The sequence below is a fragment of the Malania oleifera genome, chromosome 9 (genome assembly GCF_029873635.1).
Source record: "Malania oleifera isolate guangnan ecotype guangnan chromosome 9, ASM2987363v1, whole genome shotgun sequence".
In the NCBI taxonomy this organism is placed as follows: domain Eukaryota; kingdom Viridiplantae; phylum Streptophyta; class Magnoliopsida; order Santalales; family Ximeniaceae; genus Malania; species Malania oleifera.
Window position 1 is genome coordinate 72548860 of NC_080425.1, and position 20019 is coordinate 72568878.

Sequence of the window (20019 nt, forward strand, 5' to 3'; positions counted from 1 at the left end):
GAATACAGTTTGATTATCTATAGAGTTTTGGCTTGCAAAAATTGTAGAAGGCGTGAAGAGTTCTCTGCCTTCGATAGATAAGAATTTATTGGAAGAGTTCCAGGTGAAGAAGAAAACTCCGAAGGTTAGAACTCCTCGAAAAGTAGTCTGAGAAAAACCTCTAGTAGGTTGGTTGAAGCTAAAAATTGATGGCTCTTGAAGAGAAAATTTGGGTTCTTGTGGTGGCGGTGGTATCATCCACGACACATCAGGTAATATTAAGGCCGCTTTCTCTAAAAAAATTCGAGTCAGGTACTAATTATGGAGCGGAGTTGCGGGTTCTCACTAGTGGTGTTCGACTCTGTAAAGAGTTGGGATATCAGAATATTTATATTGAAAGCAACTCAAAATTGGTGATGGGATGACTCACTTGTACAATTTGTTCCTCTTGGTATTTATGGAACTTTTGGGAATTATTAGAGGAGTTACAAGGTCTTCAATTTTCTATAAAGTGTCTATTTAGATAAGGTAAACAGGTGGCGGATTTCTTGGCTCGTTAAGGCGAGGGTGGCAACACGAGCAGATATTTTGTAGGTGATATGCTACTGAGTAAAATGAGATGTCTCATACGTATGGATAAGATGAGTATTCCAAAACTTTTGTCTTTAATAGTCATCATTTGATTTTCCTCTCTTTTCCTATGGTTATATTTGCAAGTAATTGACTTCATTTTACAGGTAATTTGTTTATGTTTGCTTTTGTTTGGTTTCGATTATATATAGACATGTTTAGATTGTTTTTTAGTATTGATTTTGATGTCAGGAATGGTTTTGATAGTTTATTTGTAAATATCCTTGTCTCGTACGTTTGGGATTTTTGTAAAAAAAAAAAAAAAAAACTCCTCTTGAAAACAAGTTTACCATGACAGCCAAACATTTATGCCACATGCAATAATCAACTTCCAATACTCTTCCTTCTTCATTTTTATTTTATTTTATTTTATTATTAATATTAATCAAGTCCCATGACATGTGCGGGATCAACCCAACACACTCCCCTGTTCTACTAGTATTTTACTAACAACAAATCAAGCACAAGCGAGGCAGAGTCGCAACCCCTTCTCACACAATAATAGTATTCAAATACCTCTCACCAATTGATCGGGTGTTGAACTTTTCAAACTTAGAAGACCTCTTCTAGACAAAGTATTTGGGAGCATGAATTTCAAACCTAAGTTTGAATTTATATAGATTTGAATAAAAATTTTTACAATTTTGAATGTGTAAATTATGCAGTTAGTCCCTGAAGTTTGACCAGATTATACAATATTACTTGCTGAATGTTGAATTATGGCATTTACAATTCCATACCTATACACATGCCACAGTCAATTCCCTAACTTTACTAACTTCATGCAACTAACAGAAGACAATATTTTTATACAATGACTCTTTTTTCACCTTTTAAATTATAATATTGTGAAATTATTTAGTCCCGACTCCGAGTAGATATCCCAATTAAAATTTGAGACTTTCATGATCTAAGTTTGCGGGAGAATAGAAAAGGAGTATGAGATGAAAAATGAGTTATCTTCCTTTAATTTAAGCACACGTCTATCAAATATAAAAATTATAAAATCAATTAGAGCTATGAACAACAAAATACAAGTTTGATTCACCAATTTTTTTCAGTGGATGGATTTAAATCAGTTTTGATTCTAATTTTGTAGAATCGAAGTAGTTTGATTCGGCTCTAATCTATTTTTGTTAAAAAAGTGAAACCAAATGCTGAGCATAAAATTAATTTTCTTAAAAAAAAAAAAAAAAAGATGATCAAAAACAGAAAAATACTGATATAAATAAATATAATTATATAGATATATACAGATGAGAATGTCATCGTCATCGGAATCATACATGACAAATTAAGTTTCTATGAAATCTTGACTTCTTAGAAGATTTTGGTGCATGCAGCAGCAGCAGTAGCAGCAGCATGGACGGATGCATCCCAAGCTAAAGCTAACCGCTGGTGTGGGCAACGCAGCCGCAACTAATTAATCTGAACATCATTGCCGCTATTCTCAGTTTAATCTGCCCTCTCCTCGGCAGAGGCCGAGGCTGCTTCTTTGATCTTCTTCCCCTAAAATTTCTGTCGAGTGCTGCTGCACCATCACTCATCTTCCAGCTGCCCATCATCATCAACCAGGGAAAGAGGAAGAGACAGAGAGGAGCAGAAGAACTAATAATGACTATGCAGCTGCAAATGCCATTTTGTGGGCACGATGAAGCACATTATTTACAAAAAATTAGAGTAGGCCTTAGTTAGCTAGGACTAGGAGGGGGAGTTGGGAGGCATGCCAGCAAGATTTTCCTGTAGCTCAAAATTTTATGGTTCAAATCAAGGGAATATCTTGTCAGCAGAGTGATTGAATATACAATATTCTCAGCTTCTGGCCGTGCACACGTATGCTTCTGGGTTTTGGGATTCGTTGCAAAGCTTTCTTTTAAAATTTCGAAGCTTATTGAGAGACATGGTTATCATCAAGTGAAGATATATCATGGGTACAGTGAATTTCAAGTTTTAGATTAAGGTTGGGCAAATTTCATCTTACAATAAAATATAAAGTCTTTTTCAACATAAATCCAAATTCAAAAGACAAACAGATCACGGTGACAAAACAATAATTGTTAAAACATATATATGTTCTACCAAGAAAAAAGAGGGACTTTACCCCCATTTGGGTTACGACTTGCAATTAAAGGAAAACTAATAAGAAATCAAAAGAACTTCAAAACAAGTTCTCCTTAGAAGATGACAAAATACTGCGTGGGAAAGCTGTTACTTGGGCATGTGCAGCACCATCAAGAACTAATAAGAAATCAAAAGAACTTCGAAACAAGTTCTCCTTAGAAGATGACAAAATACTGCGTGGGAAAGCTGTTACTTGGGCATGTGCAGCACCATCAAGCATGCATATTACGACCCTCAGGGTGTAGCTCAGTTGGCAGGGTGGGCTTTGGAATTTTCTCTCATGAGGTGAGCCAATCAGTGCATCCCGAGTTCATTCCTGCGACTGGCTCCTGAATTTATCATCTCTATGGGCTGTGGAGTCGGCTGTCACAGGGCGTGGGATTAGTCACGCAGATCGTAAAATGGATGCGTGGACAACCAGCGATGTTCCAAAAAAAAAAAAAAAAAACATGCATATTACGAAGCTAATTGGCTTTGCCGATGGGCAGTAAAATAGCAATTCAAAGTCCCGAGGTAGTCCGCCTAAAAAAATGCATAGGTAGACCTGCAACCGCATAATATAATGCAGGTCCTGCTCCCCATATTATACTGCATCTCATGACAAATCCGTCTTGTCAATGGGTAAACAAACAAACCAATAAATGTTAAAAAATATTATGTTTTATCTTGCAAATCAATCAATCAATTTAATATATAAAGATTGATTGATTGAATTTAATATATAAAGATTGTACTGTGTATCCACCCGCTGCCCTCATCTATTTACGAATAAATCCACAAACTGGCCGAGAAATCCAAGCTAGAGAGGATTCTCACCCGCACGGGTTGTCGTCAGACCAGCTCAATGCCACCATTCACACGTTACTATGGATCACCCATTTGGTCAATCAGTAACAAGATCACATCCCATGAATTCAACCTGTCTCAAGTTGGTTTGAGAGGAATCCAGTAGAGCCAGACTCTTTCGCTGGCATGCAACCCAACACCCTACCAACCCTTACAGATCTTTCTTTAAGCCCTTACCCTCTTAGAAACTATTTTGCTATATAAAGCCTTGGACCAGACAAATTGATTCATGCATGTACAAAGCATTTTCCCAAACCTCATGGCTTTTGGACAGAAAGACTGATCTTACCTTGGTTTCCTCCGTCAATAATATTATGAATGGTTGGTAGCAGCAAAGCAGCAGCAGTAGACTGAACCTGCAGCATTTTGTTAGTAGAAATCCGTTAGTAGTGGCAGCAGCAGCAGAGCAGTTAGCAACAGCAAATTAATTTAGTTGTAGTTATAGTTATAATTTAGTTATCAAGTTGTGAAGTTTTCAGTTATTATCTACTTGTATATACACTCTATTGTAAGCTCTTGACAGTATGTAATACGATTGAAATTTTTCATAAATCCAAGTTTTCAGGTGTTGTGCTTGTTTCTCATGTTTTAACTGGAGATAACTATCATACATGGAGTTGATCAATGCTCATTTCTTTAAATGCAAAGAATAAAATAGCTTTTATTGATGGATCTCTCCCTCAACCACCAATTTTTGATTCTTTTCACTATCCATGGGGCATGGCTTCTCAATTCAATTTCTAAGGAGATTGTAGCGAGCGTCATCTATGCAACCACTGCTCGTGAGATTTGGTTGGATCTTTGTGATTGTTTTTCTTGCAATAGTGGTCCTCGTATTTTTCAAATCAAGAAAGGTATCTCAGATTTATCTCAAGGTCAATTTTCTATTACTCAATATTATACTCAATTGAAGAGTTATTAGGATGAACTTCAAAGCTATCATCATTCTCCCTTTTATTCTTGTGTCCTTGCTTGTTCTTGTGGAGCCATACGATCTGTTGTGGATTTTCAACACTATGATCATGTTTTGTAATTTTTAATGAGATTGAATGAATCCTATAGTCACATACGGGGTCAAATTCTTTTACTTGATCCTCTTCCGCCGATCAACAAAGTATTTTCTCTCTTGCTTCAAGAAGAGAGCCAACGATAGATTGCAGTTCCATCTGCTCCTTCTTTTGATTCAGTTGCAATGATTAGTTCTTTTGTTCCAGCATCTTCTATACGTAGAAACATAAAGTCTTTTGTAAAGAAAGATAGCCCTGTTTGTTCGCATTGTGGCATAACAGGTCATACTATGGAAAAGTGTTATCGGCTACATGGTTTTCCTTCAGGATACAAATTTACTAAGCCTAAATTTACAGCACCGAGTTCAGCTCACAATGTTTCTACTGAAACTCCATCATTGTCTTTTACTCAAAAGCAATATCAACAACTGTTAGCTCTCATTCAGCCACCAGTTTCATCAGCCTTAGCAGTCACTGATACTTCTTTACTTCCAACACACATGACAGGTTGTAGTAACCCGAACAAAAAAAAAAATCTTGGAGGAGATATTTTTAAATATCTTAGAGGAGATATTTTTAGATATTTATATATAAATATCTTGGAGAGATATTTTTAGATTACTTAAGGGTTAAGTTATGTTTATTATATAACTCTCTCTCTCTCTCTCTCTCTCTCTCTCTCTCTCTCTCTAAACTGCGAATTCACTCTCTCTCTCTCTCTCTCTCTCTCTCTCTCTCTCTAAGATCTCGGGCAGCTCGTTGCCCGAAAACGTTACTACATGGATCAACGGGTGAATCTCTACAAGTCCTACGAAGTAGAATCTCGATTTGAGGATTTTCGGGTTTTTACCCTAAAGTTTAGGTAAGGGTTGAAACGAGCATAGTGACTTGTAGATATGTACTAAATAGGGTGATGTTGACATATGGTCTTTCAGTTTTAGGATTTGGGAATCCGTGTGGCTATTTTGAGCCGTTTGAATCGTGTTTTGGTATTCGAGAATAGGTAAGGGGATTTGTTTATATCAGTTATTTTTAAAATCTAATCCGATAGAACTGTAGGTAATATTTATATGGATGTTTTGGTTACTTGTTTAGAAAATTTCTTTGGGTGAGATTACTGATTTTTCGGGTGTGCGATTTTCGAGAAAATTAAGATTTCGGGTATCGTCTCTGTTTCTTTTGGAAAATCGTTTATTTGAATAAAACTAAAGTATAGAGATGACCATACCTTTATTCTATGTTAAACTGTATTTCCGGATCAATTATTATATGATTGTTTAATTATCCAAATAAGGGTGGTAGGAGAGGATATTTTGTGATGATTGAGTTGTGATGTGTTTGAAATGGAATATAAGAATTGGAGTTCCAAACTATTTTCAAGAATGGTGGTTACTGACATGCTGGTTTCATTACCATGGGGTCAATAATGACATGTCGGTTTGATTCCGTGGGGTTGAGACATTCCAGATTAATATTGTGGGGTCGTAAGACATGCTGGGTTAATATTGATGGTCGTAAATTGCTAGTTTATGCCGAAGAGTGAAAACACTAGATTTGTGTCGATTCAATACCGTGGGGTCAATAATGACATGTCGGTTTGCCGTATAATATCGAGGGTTATGGAATGTCGGTTCAATACCATGGGTCAATAATGACATGCTGGTTTGCCAAATTATGGTTACTAAAACGCAGGTTCAATACCATGGGGTCAATAATGACATGCTGGTTTGCTAGATAATATCGAGGGTTGCGGAATGCCGGTTCAATACCGTGGGTCAATAATGACATGTCAGTTTACCGGATTATACCGAGGATTGTGAAATATACTGGAACTATTTGTGAAAATACTGGAAATGCGAAATACTTTGTTTCTTATTGGAATAACACTCATGTGCCCACACACTGATATAACCTGATTCTCCCTTACTAAGAAGTGTCTCACCTCAATTATACAAATCTGTTTCAGGTCCTTCAGGTAGTCGGACCTAGCGTTCTAGAGGGTTTTAGAGTGTAGTCTTCTGTTAGGTTTTGTAAGTCTTGTTGTGAAAACTAAACTGTAGCCGGGATGTCATTTTGGATTATGTTGGATACCTTGGGTTGATGTTTTGTATTATGACAGACTTGGTACTCTTGTATGAATGAATGTAATATGTTGAAATATGTTCCGTTGCGTTATTCATGTGAATAGTGGTTGTGAGTAGGGTATCCGCGAGCCCTATCGGGTTGGATCCTCATATTTATTGGTATCATGGATGTTTGTATGATATAGATAAAAGTTAGGTTCTCATATCACACCATGGGGCCCACTTTTGGGTTCGGGGCGTGACACATGTATTCTTTCTCGTCATTTTTGTTCTTCTTTCTCATCCCAATCACGTATTTTTGCTTCTCTTACGGGTAACTCTCCTTCCACTTCATGGATCATTGATACCGGGGCTACATACCATGTAGTTGACTTGGTTACTTTATTATATTCCATTACATCAATTGTTTTGAATTTTGTTATGCTTCCTAATGGTCTTCAAGCACCTATTACTCATATTGGTAACATAGTGCTTTTAGATTCTTTAGTTTTAAAGAATGTTCTCTGTGTTCCTTCTTTTACATTCAACCTTATTTTTGCTAGTAAATTGATTTCAGATCTTTCTTGTTCTTTCATTTTTCTTTCTTCTTTTTGTTTTATACAGGACCCACAGCAATGGAGGACGATTGGCTTGGGGAAATTGGTTAATGGTCTTTATCATTTGATATCACCCTCTGTTTTAGCTCCAAAGTCTTTCATTGCTGCACACTCTTCTTTTGATGTTTGGCATAAAAGGCTTGGTCATCCATCTGATTCCAGACTATTGTTGCTTCATGAATTGCTTTCTTTTTCTTCTTTTAAATCTGCTAATAATTGCCCTTGTAATATTTGTCCCATGGCTAAGCAACATTGCTTGCCATTTCCTTCAAGCATTTCAATAACTACATTTAATTTTTAGCTTGTTCATGCTGATATCTGGGGCCCTTTTTCTGTGGCTTCCCTACAGGGATTTCGTTATTTTCTTTCCATTGTAGATGATTTCTCTCTATGTACATGGATAATTCTAATGAAAAATAAAAGTGGGACACGTATGCATCTTCAGAATTTTTTTATTCCTGTTGAAAATTAGTTTCATACCTCAGTCAAAATTATTTGCATTGATAATGGACAGGAATTTCTCATATCTAATTTTCTTGCTTCAAAAGGAATAATACATCAACGCACTTGCTTTGCTACACCTAAGCAAAATTCAGTTGTTGAACGAAAGCATCAACATTTACTTAATGTTGCTCGTGCTCTTCGATTTCAAGCTCATCTTCCTTTATCCTTTTGGGCAGATTGTATTCTCACTGCAGCATATCTTATAAACCGAATGCCTACTCCTCTTTTATCTAACAAATCCCCTTTTAAAGTTATTTTTTCTAAACTTCCTTATAATCATTTAAGGGTATTTGGTTGTTTATGTTTTGCATCAACTTTATCTTCCTCGCTTAACAAGTTTGATTCTCGAGCTCGAAAGTGTGTATTTCTCGATTATCCTTTTGCTGTCAAAGGTTACCGATTGTTTTATCTTCACTCTCATGAAATTTTTATTTTACGAGATATTATTTTTCATGTAACACATTTTCCTTTTTTATCTCCGCCTCTTAATTTTCTCACATCTACTTCTAATTTTCTTTCTTCTTTAGTTCTTCCACATCCCTCTAATGACATTTCTTTTTCTTTTGCATCAAACACCATGGTCTCTCCTTCAAACACTTTGGCTTCTCCTTTTAATTCAGTTTCTAATGATTCTCTCATGTTCCAATTTCCGATCCTCCTCGTCATTCTACTTGTATTCGTCATCCTCCATCATATCTATGCGATTATCACTATAATTTGGCCAATGTTTCACAACCCAACAAATCTGTACTTCATTGCTCTCGACCTTCTTTAGGTATGCCCTATGATCTCAGTTCTGTTCTTTCATATACTTCACTATCTCCTTCCTAGTAATGTCTCTTCCACTAAGGAACCACAGTCTATCATGCATTGGAGAGATGCCATGGTAGCTGAGATTAAAGCTCTTGAAGAGAATAATACATGGACTATCACTGCCTTGCCTCCCACACATCATCCCATTGGTTGTAAATTGGTATATCAGATTAAATATCGATCAAATGGTTCCATTGAACGTTATAAAGCCCGTTTAGTGGTTAAAGGGTATACTCAACGTGAAGGTTTAGACTACATTGAAACTTTTTCCACATTTGCTAAGCTTGTTAGTATTCGATGTTTACTTGCGGTTGCTGCCTCCCAGAATTTTTTTCTTCATCAGCTTGATATAAATAATGTTTTTCTTCATGGTAATTTGTTTGAGGAAGTATATATGCAGCTTCCTCCCGATTTTGCAGCTCAGGGGACAAAAATGGTTTGTAGATTAAATAAAACTTCTATGGTTTAAAACAAGCATCACGTCAATGGTTTTCCAAGCTTACATCAACTTTTTTATCTTATGGTTTTACTCGATCAAAGGCTGATTTCTGCTTATTCACTCTTGTTGATGGTGCTAATTTTATAGTTCTTTCTCATATATGTTGATGACATTATAGTTGCTAGTTCCAATATGTCTTGCATCACATCCATTAAATCATTTCTTAATGAAAAGTTTAAGATTAAGGATCTTGGTTCCTTGGGCTTGGAGGTAGCTCGTTCTTCAAAGGGTATTTCTCTTTGCCAGCGGAAATATGCCTTAGAGATTCTACAAGATTCAGGTTTTTTAGGATGTAAGCCTGTAGCTTTTCCAATGGTGCAGAATCTCAAACTTAACAATGAAGATGGTGAGTTACTTGCTGATCCGTTAGCCTATCGAAGGTTGGTAGGTCGCTTGCTATATCTCACTATCACTCGGCCTGATCTAACCTACAGTGTTCATGTTCTAAGTCAATTTATGGCCAATCCACGCACTCCTCAAGTATTGTATTACATTATCTCAAATCCAATCTTGGTCAAGGATTGTTTTTTTCAAGTAATTCAAAGTTTACATCCAAGTGCTTTCACTGAATCAAATTGGGTTAGCTACTCTACAACTCAACGATCTCTTACTGGTTTTTGTCTTTCTTGATTCATCTCTAATTTCTTGGCGTTCTAAAAGGCAAGCAACAGTATCCAGATCCTTTGCTGAAGCTGAGTATAGGCCTATAGCATCTACTACTTGTGAACTGGTTTGGCTAATGTTTTTACTTGAGGATCTCCATATTTCTCATCTACTATCTGTAGCTTTATACTGTGATAACCAAACTGCTATGCACATTGCATCGAATCCAATTTTTCACAAACGCACCAAACATATTGAAATAGATTGTCATTTGATTCGGGATCATGTTCAGTCTAGTTTTCTTCATCTGCTTTATGTGCCTTCACATAATCAACTGGCAGATTTCTTTACCAAAGCTCTGGGCTCAGATGTCTTCCATCATTTACTTGCCAAGTTGGGCGTGATTAACATACACCGTCCAACTTGAGGGGGCATACTATGAATTGTTGGTAGCAGCAAAACAGCAGCAGTAGCCAGAACCTGCAGCATTTTGTTAGCAAAAATCTGTTAGTAGCAGCAACAGCAGCAGCAGAGCAGTTAGCAACAACAAATTAATTTATAGTTAATTATAATTTAGTTATCAAGTTGTTCTTGACAGTATGTAATACCATTGAAAATTTTCATAAATCCAATTAATAATGAGTTCAGTGGTGTTCCTGCTGCAGCAGTTGGTGGAAGTTTCAGAAGCAGAAGGCCTCTGCCGTAAAAGGGGCAGATAGAGTCAAGAATAGTAGCAATTGCTTTCCATTCCATAATTGACGTGCTTCACTGGGCATCTGGGCATCACCAAGTTTCCAGTGAGAAAACTCAATTGAGAAACGTTAAAAACATAGGAAACTACTGATCCACTCTGATATGTAATAATTTGAATATTTGATGAATACCCTCGTACACTTTGCTTTTCCTCTTCATATTGCCTTCTTTCTTGGTTTTTGTCACTGATCTTCATTGAACGGTTTCAAAATAGAGTGCCATTTTCAGGCAGAAACCCCCTGTCGTAAGCCTTTATCGGTTTCAAAAGGCAAACAAATGAGCAAGCTGAGCAATGTCAACTGAGTAGAACACATAATTCCAATGAAAACACCAAGATGTTGGGCATATTGGCATGCAATAGATTTCAAGCGGTCAGACATCAACTGTTTGATATAACCTTCAATCTATTGAATGCAATACCATGATTCAAATCTTATTTAGACAAATAAATATACAACTCTATTCTCACCAATATTTTCTTATTGTTTTTTATCTACGGATGAACCAATGCGGTCACAATCAACAGATACAGTCGTACATGTCTTAACTTTCTAGGCAGCCTCTGCTAAGATGCTTCTTCATTTACTTGACAGTTGACAATAAAAGAATTAATAGTTAGACCCGGCTATGGAGCAACTGATAATGTTTATCAAACTTCTAGTGCTTTGTCCAAATAATATAAATAATGATTCTTTACTTCCAACAACCTGCCAAACAGAGTACTTTAGCATAAACAATAGCTAATGGCAGCCTCTACAATTTAAACATGACTCCATGGAAGTAGCATAGTTCAGTGGGAAATTAATCCAACTGCACTTTGGAATACCAAACCAGTAAGGAAAGTTGTATATACATCTTCCTAGAATGAATCAATTCCATTCAATATCAAAGCAGCAAACTCTGTTATTAAGAAGGAGAAAATATCTCATAAGATCATTGTTTGATGACTATAGCAACATTTTTGCACAGATCATTGTTTCAATGGAGTCAAGGATTTTCCCTTACCTTTTGACAGTTCCAATCAAGTAAACGAAAGCAAAATCACGTGTCATAGTTTCCCACTTTCAGAAAGATCAATTTCCATCTGAACTGAAATTCAAAGCATTGATTTCCTATAATAACAACAATAGCAAAGCCTTAAGTAATTCAATTAATGGCTTGAATAGCCTCAGTTTACAGAAACTTATCTGACTAAAATCAAGCACCAAGAGACAGCAAGCCAAAGAGTTGAGGTGTAATAAAGTCTAAAGAAAAGGGGGAAGGGAAAAGAGAAAAGAAAAGAAAAGTTGAAATGCATTTAAAGAAATTTTTTTCTCTGCAACATCTCACATAGTAACTTCTAAAAGCCTTTTTCTGGTAAGAATTTTCATTAAGATTTAGTAAATCATATTAACTAACAACATCCAAAAATAGAAGATAAAGCACAGTTCACTAATGGACCCAAGTTGCTTAGCCAAAAAAAAAGAGGAAAACGTAACACCCAGTGCACAATGCTCCCATGCCATCAGGGCGGCAGGAGTGCAAGATGTACAGGGTCTTACCTCCATACTTGCCAAAAAATAGAAGGAAAATAAATAAAATGCATCATGTCAGGCTACCACATGTTTTTACAGAAGCATAACCAGCACAAGGGAACACACCATAACCAAGCTGCAAAAATATGAAAACCGGCCCTAAAGAATACAAAAATAATGGAGCAAAAATGGGTACTTAGGCAGTTAGGCATGTCTTGGTATCAAATATACATATTATGGAACCCAGTGGCTTCGCCATTGGCAGTAATATATCAATTGAAGTCCCCTGGAAGTCTCCCTGAAAACAAGGATAAACAGATCTGCAAATTAATATACTTTTTTGGTAGGTGACCTGCAAATGCATATATTAATAGAAGCCCTGCGCCCCTGCCCCCACAAGGCACCAGCCCACCCCTACAGGGCCTGTTGCATGTCATGACAAATCCTTGTGTCAAAGTGTAGACAAACAAGTCAATAAAATAATAAATTTTGCAACTTTATATAATTGTGCATCCACCCATGGCCCTAATCAATTTACAGAAATCCAGAAACCAGCCCCAGAAATCTACAAGAGAGGTCTCAAACCTGCATTGGTTGGGGTCAGACCAGCTCAATACCACCATTCCCATTAAACTATGGATCATCAATTTGGTCAAACAGTTCACCCTGCCTTTTCTTATTTTTTTATTTTTGGGAAATTATTGACCCTGCCTCAAAGTTGGCTTGAGAGGAATCTTGCAGAACCAGTCAATTTAGCCTGCATGCTATCCAACTCCTAGCCAACCTGACAAATCATTTCTCGGGCCCTTGCCCACTAGAAAGACCTCACCCACTCACCCTTCCTTTCCACTGTCCAGGCCCCCGGCATTGCTAGGAACCATTGTGCTATAAAGCCTCCATCCAAACAAACTGCTTTATGCATTTAGAGATCTTATCAAACCAGGTGATTTAGAGATGAGTAATCTTACCTTGGTTTCCTCCATGGACAACAAGGCTAGCGATGCTTCTAGTGCTGCAAATTGTGGAAATGTCCAGAGCAGAAGGCCTCTGCCAAAGAGGGGGCAGATAAAGTCAAGAATAGCAGCAATTGCTCTCCAATCCATCATCACTATGCTCTACAGGGCCTCCTTACACCACCGACTTTTCAGTGAGAACACACATTTGAGGAAGATCAAAAAACAAGAGATATCTTTGATCCATTTCAACAATGTATAATAATTTGATAATTATTTTCACTCCGGCTCTTTTGCTCCTTTCTGGTTTTTAGCCTCTCACATTGATCATCATTGAAACAGTTAGCAGGTATTCACAGCATCCATGATATAAAATTGCAATAGCAAACAGGAAGAATTAGAATGCACCTTCTTTCTGGTACAAAATCTACGTTGCAGTTTTGATTAGTAGCAAAAACCAAACACATGTGGAAGGAAAAAAAAAGACAACAGCGAAGGACCAATTCCCAGATATAGAATAGAATTCACTTAGTTCAATAAAACATCAAGCAGTGAGACATAGTTATGGCATGCAATAGCTTTCAGGAAATTATCCATGCTTTGGTAATGCCTTCAATTAATTGATTGTGTATGAATACTCAATCTTGGCTTCATGTCATTCAATTTGCCATGTTACATAATAGAAAAATTAGTATACACCATTGCACTGATATCTTGCGAATAATTCCTAAAAATTGAAATTAGGAACTTTTCTTGAGGCAGTTCAGTGGTCAAATGTAGTTGTACAAGTTTAAACTTTACAGATCATCTATGCAGAGCTACTTGATCCAATTAGATATGCAGGGTAAACAGTATGTTTTCCCCGCACAGCCAAACAGTGCAAGTTTACCAAACTTCCAGTGCCTCATCTAGAGAATATGAAATGATTTATTAATATCCACTAACCTGCAAAATTGAGTACCGAGTACAGCATAAACAATAGGGAATGAAAACCCAGCCTCAACACTTCAAACATAACTCTACAGAAGTAACACCAAAGCAGCACTTAGAATTGGTTAATCATACGAAATTAGAACATACAAAAATCACAATGTACACATACCTTCCTAAAATAAACTAATCTGGGATTGATAGAACATAGCGTCGTGTCATTGATGGAGAAGATGAGAAAAATCTTAAGGAAAAAGAGATTTTGATTATAAAATCAACATTTTTTCACTAGTCATATGGGTATAAGAGAGAGCTGGACAATCACAAAGTAGTACATGAAAGCAAAAGCCTGCATCATACTTCCCCATTCTCCAAAAAAAAAAAAAAAAAATTTCAAACTGAAGTTGGAATTTTGAAGCGTTGCTTTCATCAACAATAACAAAATATTAAGTCAGTGAATTAATGGTTTAGGAGTTTCAGTTTACAGAAACTTCTCTGACTCCAAGAATCAAGGATCCAGAGTAGTGGGCCCATAAAGTTACAGAAGCAATAAAGTCTAATAAAATTGAGGGGGAAAAAAAAAGGAAAGAAAAAAACAAAGGGAGAAATAGGAATGAATTTAAAGAAACTAAAGGTTTGTTCAGTCATGAATTGCCATTTTCCATTTTCAGTATTTCAAAGAATTACAAAAATGCAACCTTGTTTTTCAATTTTTCAATTTTTTATAGAAAAGATGGAAAACAACTAAAAGTTGTTCAACAGCTATCCGTGTGAATGTAGAAAAACTGGAAAAGAATGTGGCATTTTTGTGAACTTTCAGAAAACAAGAAATGGAAAAAAAAATTGTTTACCACAAGGGAACAGGCCCTAACTATATTTTCTGCAACCCACTGGATTTGCTCAACTTCTCCCTGGGTAAGAATTTCATCAAATTTTGATGAATGTTAACTACAAATATCAAGTATTGAAAATAAAGCCTGATTCAATACGCAGAAAGTTGTTTGGCCAACTAATAGAAGGAAAATAATCCAATTCAACAAACCAACATCGACAAATGCACTGAACCAAATATCAAAAGAAGAAAGCAATAAGGCTCTTCAGGCCTGGCTGAAGTGCTAAGGGTTGGGGTGCAGTAAGGGAAGTCCAGGGTTCTACTACTAATAACTTATAAAATAAAAAATAAAAGGATGAAAGCAAAAAGATGTCAGATGAGTGCCAACAATACGATCTTTATATTACACAGAACCATAAAAGAGATCATTTATAAATATAACTAATTCAAAAACATGGCTTCACATACATTATAACCATGCCACATCATTGCACAGACTTGATAAATTGTATGTACTCCTAATTAACTGAAAAAATATGTGAGAATGAAGAAAGAGCTATCTCAAATATGCGCACAACATGAAAAGTACGGAACATCCAAACCTACAGCAAACTATAATTTGTGTCAGTAATTTCACCTGACTTGACTTTTTTAGAACCTTCTCATATTGTACAGGCAGGCCCAAATTCCACATAAGAACATCCATGCCTACAGCAAAGTTAATGTCAGTCATTTCACCAGACTCAGACAATTCCAGATCCTTTTCAGAGAGTATATGTAGGCCCAAAGTCCACAGAAGACCAAGGATGACTTCGTATGGTTAAAACATACAGGGTTATAAACATGTAACAAGAAAATTGTATACATTTTGCTCATGCACGTCGCATTTATTCACTGTTTTTAATTCCAAAGCTCCAACTTATACCAGTAAATTGGTCCAGGAAACCAGACTGAATACTGTTCATGCAAGGGGGGCTTTCTTGATGCTGCCACAAAAATCGAATGATTAACTGTTAAATGCAGTTCACAAACCCATTAAATGAGTACCATCTTGCTCAAAATCTGGCAACACAACCATCAGGTTATTCAAAATTTCTAGCATCCTACAAACCTCTTTACTCTCTGGATGCATTGTATCATCAGCATGAAAGTAATGTGTGGCTCCTTTAATCTGGATCCAACTAGAACCAGGTTTTTTACGGATATTTTTTTCTTTCATCTCCCTTCTCAATTTTTCAACAGCAGTCCACATGCCAACTGAAGCATAGAGGTTTGAGAGAAGAATATAAGCAGAGTCATTTTCAGGCTGCAGCTTAAGAAGTTCCCTTGCTGCAGTTTCCCCAAGATCAACATTCCGATGGGCAGTGCAGGCTGAGAGAAGAATCTGCCATATTTGAGCATCTGGACTTACGGGCATCTGATCAATAGTCCTCTTCGCATTTTCTAGAAGTCCAACTCTACCAAGAAGGTCAACAATGCATGCATAGTGTTCTAAACAAGGTATCAAACCATAAAGCTCAAACATAGAGTGCAAGTGAAAATGAGCCTCAGGTACCAGCCCAGCATGGCAACATGAGCTAAGAACAGCAAGATAAGTTATCTCATCAGGTTCTATTTCTAAGCTGGCCATGTCGTGAAATAGCTCATACACGTCATGATAACAACCATGTTGAGCATATCCCATCATCATGGCATTCCAAGCAGCCAAATTGTCCGTGGATATATTGCTGAAAACCTTCTCCGCATCATGGAGGATTCCACATTTACAGTAAAAATCAATAGCCGAACTTTCAACAAATTTATCCTGATCAAGTCCACATTTAAGTGCCAGAGAATGGACTTCTCTTCCATGCTCCAGATCCGTTAAAGCACCACAAGCTTTAAGGGCTGTACTGAAAGTTAGGCTGTCCACTTCAATATCCAATTTCCAAGTGTCATGGAACAATTTCACAGCATCATCATAAGAACCAACAGAGACAAGTGCAGCCTCCATTGCATTAAGATGTACCACATTTATCTTATCAATCTCAGAAAATACCCTCTTTGATTCATTCATCCCATTGCATTTTCCATAGGCTGTCATTAAACAACAAACCACAGAATCATCTGACATGAATCCTGATTTGATTATATGTGAATGGATTTCCATAGCCAGATTTCGAGAATTTGAGTTGGACACTACTTCAAGAATGCTGGCCAACGTGTATATAGTAGGCTGCACCAAAATCTTACGCATCTGAATAAACACACTGAGAGCCGGACCAATAAGTCCATTCTCTGCATAACCAGCAATCAAAGAATTCCAAGAAACAGAATCATAAAAATCCATTTCATTAAACATGCACGAAGCATCAGCCATCTGCCTACACTTCCCATACATAAATATCAGGGAATTGCAAACTGAGACTACAGATAAATAGCCGAACTTGTGACAGAGTGCCTGGATTTGCCTCCCTGGTTCTAACAACTTTGGGCCTACAATGGCTGACAAAACATTAATCAATGTGAGCTCATTTATTTCTACATCTTTTGAGCGTACAAGTTTAAAGAATTCCAAAGCTTCCACACCATTAGAAGCAGCACCAATGCGGGCAGTCCAAGAAACAACGTCTGGGTCAGGAATTTCATCAAACACCTTAGCGGCATATTCTTTGCCTCCACACCTAGAATACATGTTCATAACTGCATTATTCAAATGAATCGAGCACCCACATAACAAACCCATTTTAACACTTAACCCATGAATCAGTTCACCTTCTCTGACATCCAACAACGCACCAAGAACACCAGTCAAGCAGAACTCATTCAACTCCAAACCCAAACACCTCATCTCTGCAAAAGCTTCTCTACCTTTCCCGAACTCCCCATTCCAAACATAACCAGAAATCATAGACATCCAAACCACAGAATCCGCCAACAAACACTCTCGAAAACACTTCTCAGCAGAACGTATATCTCCGCATTTGGCGTAATTCTCAACGAACCCACTAGCCAAAAAAGCACTCGAGAAAAACCCCGTCTTGAGAGAAATCCCATGGGCAACCTCATTTTCTCGAAAATCCTCACAAACTTTGATCAAAGAACTCAGAGTGAAAGCGTCGGGCTTCAGACCCGAGCGTCTCAGCCCGCTGAAGAGCTCGAAAACTGGAGCTGCGCGCCCGACCCGAGCATACCCGGATATCAGAGCATTCCACGCGACGGTGTCGGGGACGTGGGTGTCGACAAGGAACTTGCGGGCACGGTCGAAGTCGCCGGAGTGAGACAGAGTGTGGATGATGGAGGCGGCGAGGAAGGCATCGAGGGCGAGGCCGCGTTTGACGAAAAGGCAGTAGATTGAGTCGGCGACATTGGGATCGGGAAGGAATGATGAGGCCTGGAGGGCTTGCGGGTAGAGATGGTGGCGGAGCAAGGTATGGATGGGGATGATCTTCTTCATGCATGATGGTGGGTTTGTGGGGATATATAAATGGGTTTTCGGAGAGAGACCCAATGAATCTGCGTCTACGAACAGAGTTCCTTCATAATCATTAGGGACTTGAAGGCTCCAATGGAGGAGACTGTCGACGCCCGACGGACTGCTCGGTGGTTCTTTGGTGCATTTTCAAAAAATAAAAACAATTATCTGACGTCTGACGGCAATTTAACATTACTCATGAACTTGAGCTCAACTCTATGTTAATTACCAAGCACCAACTTGTTTTGCGAAGGAAAAATTAATCTAAATTGTTTCAATTATGTCTCTAAATTTAAAGTTTGCATTGCAGGTATAATGTTGTAATTTGGATTGACATTATTGTCGAAGAGTTTCAATTATGTCACTAATTCAAAGAGAGATGTTCAGCAGCTTGCGGGATGAAAAATGAAACATATCCAGATTAATGCAACGAGAGCAGGGAGATGGAAGGCTGAAAATGAAATGGTGCTTTAGTCTAAATTGTGCAAGCCCAAGGGTGGATTAGGTTTTCGTGATTTTGGTGTGAAAACTAAGGTGTAGATCAAGGGTGAATTTGATTTAAAAATTTTCTTTTAATTCTTATTAAGAATTCTTGATTTCGTGTTGATTTATCAAATATACAACAAATACTTAAAATAATATCCAATTCACAACACATACTTAAACAATGAAATAACCAATCAATCAACCAAATCAATCAATTTGTCATTCAATCCACAATATCCAAACTAAGATATAAGATTCAACTTTTTGTTTATTTGCAGTCCTATATATATGAAAGTTTGATTCAAGCCCTGTGGTTAATGCAAGTCTTGTGATAATAAATTTGTTTTCTCCAAATAAAGTATAAAATCAAACACTCTTTCCAAAAGTTTAAATGTTAAATAAACTTTCAATTTAAAGAATCTTTGGGTGTTTCACCAATCAACGTACTCTCTTACGATTTTCGTAAAGTATGGATCAACCAATGTACTCACTTTCTGTTTCCGCAATCCTAAAAACAAATTAAACTTAAGTTTATTTAATATCTAATCCACGTAGTATATATAATTTAGAAATTTAAAACATCCACGTAGTTTATATATGCTGAAAGTAAAGAGAGTAAGGGAAAGAAAAAGTGAGACCACGTTTTTTACAAGGTTCGACTTATCTCTAGCCTATGTCATCACCTTTGGCAAATTACCAAAGGATTCCACTAAATCAGTTCCTTTGCCGGGTGGAACAACATTGTTTACACACTCCTTTAGTAGGGTAGAGCTCACCTCTCCAAGTGATATCTCTTCACTCGACCACTCCTTCAACTAAGTTAGAGTCTGTCTCTCTAAGCGATATCCACATGCTTAGCCAACGATCCAAAAACCTTGGAATCGTCAAAAATACTGTAAGAATACAAAATAGTAGCTACGTACAAGAACAATCTCAAACAGAGTAGATTAGTACAAATTCAGTACTATGTACTTCAACAATTTAAATAACAATATGAAATAGAATTGAAGCTTAAGTGTAGAGCTCACCAAGAGTTCTTTTTGTGATTGAGAAAACTCAGTATGAGAACCGTAGATTGATGTTTCAGCAGCAATTCAGATGATTTCTCCCAGCAAAAGTATAAGCAATAGAGAACTTTGAGAGAAATTAAGAGATTGAATGCAAGTTTGTTGTATAATTGCTTGGTTTTTAATTTCTTGGGATTAAGGAAGTATTTATAGGTTTTTTTAGGATTAGTTTCCTTGTTCCCCAAGTTACTTGGAGTGTCCACCAAGTTTCTATAACATATATTTGAAAAACTAATTTTTAGAAATTTTTCGTTAAGTTTAAAAATTCAAATTCCTATGGAGTCAATCAACTGGACAGGCGACTTGGTAAGCAATTTTCATAGGGTTAGTCGGCTGGATAGGCAACTG

General features: G+C 37.1%; 1 protein-coding gene and 1 long non-coding RNA gene across 2 annotated transcripts; both read right to left on the bottom strand.

Annotated features, from left to right (window-relative positions):
• Window positions 1-12193: 12193 nt before the first annotated feature.
• On the bottom strand, window positions 12194-14191 carry LOC131164780 (uncharacterized). Its single transcript, XR_009139345.1, has 3 exons — window positions 13848-14191; window positions 12918-12996; window positions 12194-12247 (listed from the first exon to the last, which is right to left on the bottom strand). It is a non-coding gene; the product is annotated as an uncharacterized LOC131164780 (long non-coding RNA).
• An 850-nt stretch (window positions 14192-15041) lies between these two features.
• On the bottom strand, window positions 15042-18349 carry LOC131164779 (pentatricopeptide repeat-containing protein At2g33680-like). The gene is made up of 2 exons (XM_058122218.1): window positions 15776-18349; window positions 15042-15650 (listed from the first exon to the last, which is right to left on the bottom strand). Exons 1-2 carry the CDS (start codon window positions 18098-18100, stop codon window positions 15552-15554), a joined length of 2424 nt encoding a protein of 807 aa, XP_057978201.1. The 5' UTR covers window positions 18101-18349; the 3' UTR covers window positions 15042-15551.
• Between the last annotated feature and the right edge of the window lie 1670 nt (window positions 18350-20019).

Coding starts and splice junctions, on each gene's coding strand:
- LOC131164779 (XM_058122218.1), bottom strand. CDS start 18,100: ATGAAGAAGATCATCCCCATCCATACCTTGCTCCGCCACCATCTCTAC. Junction 15,651..15,775: donor TGCATCCAGAGAGTAAAGAG/GTTTGTAGGATG, acceptor TTTTTGTGGCAG/CATCAAGAAAGCCCCCCTTG.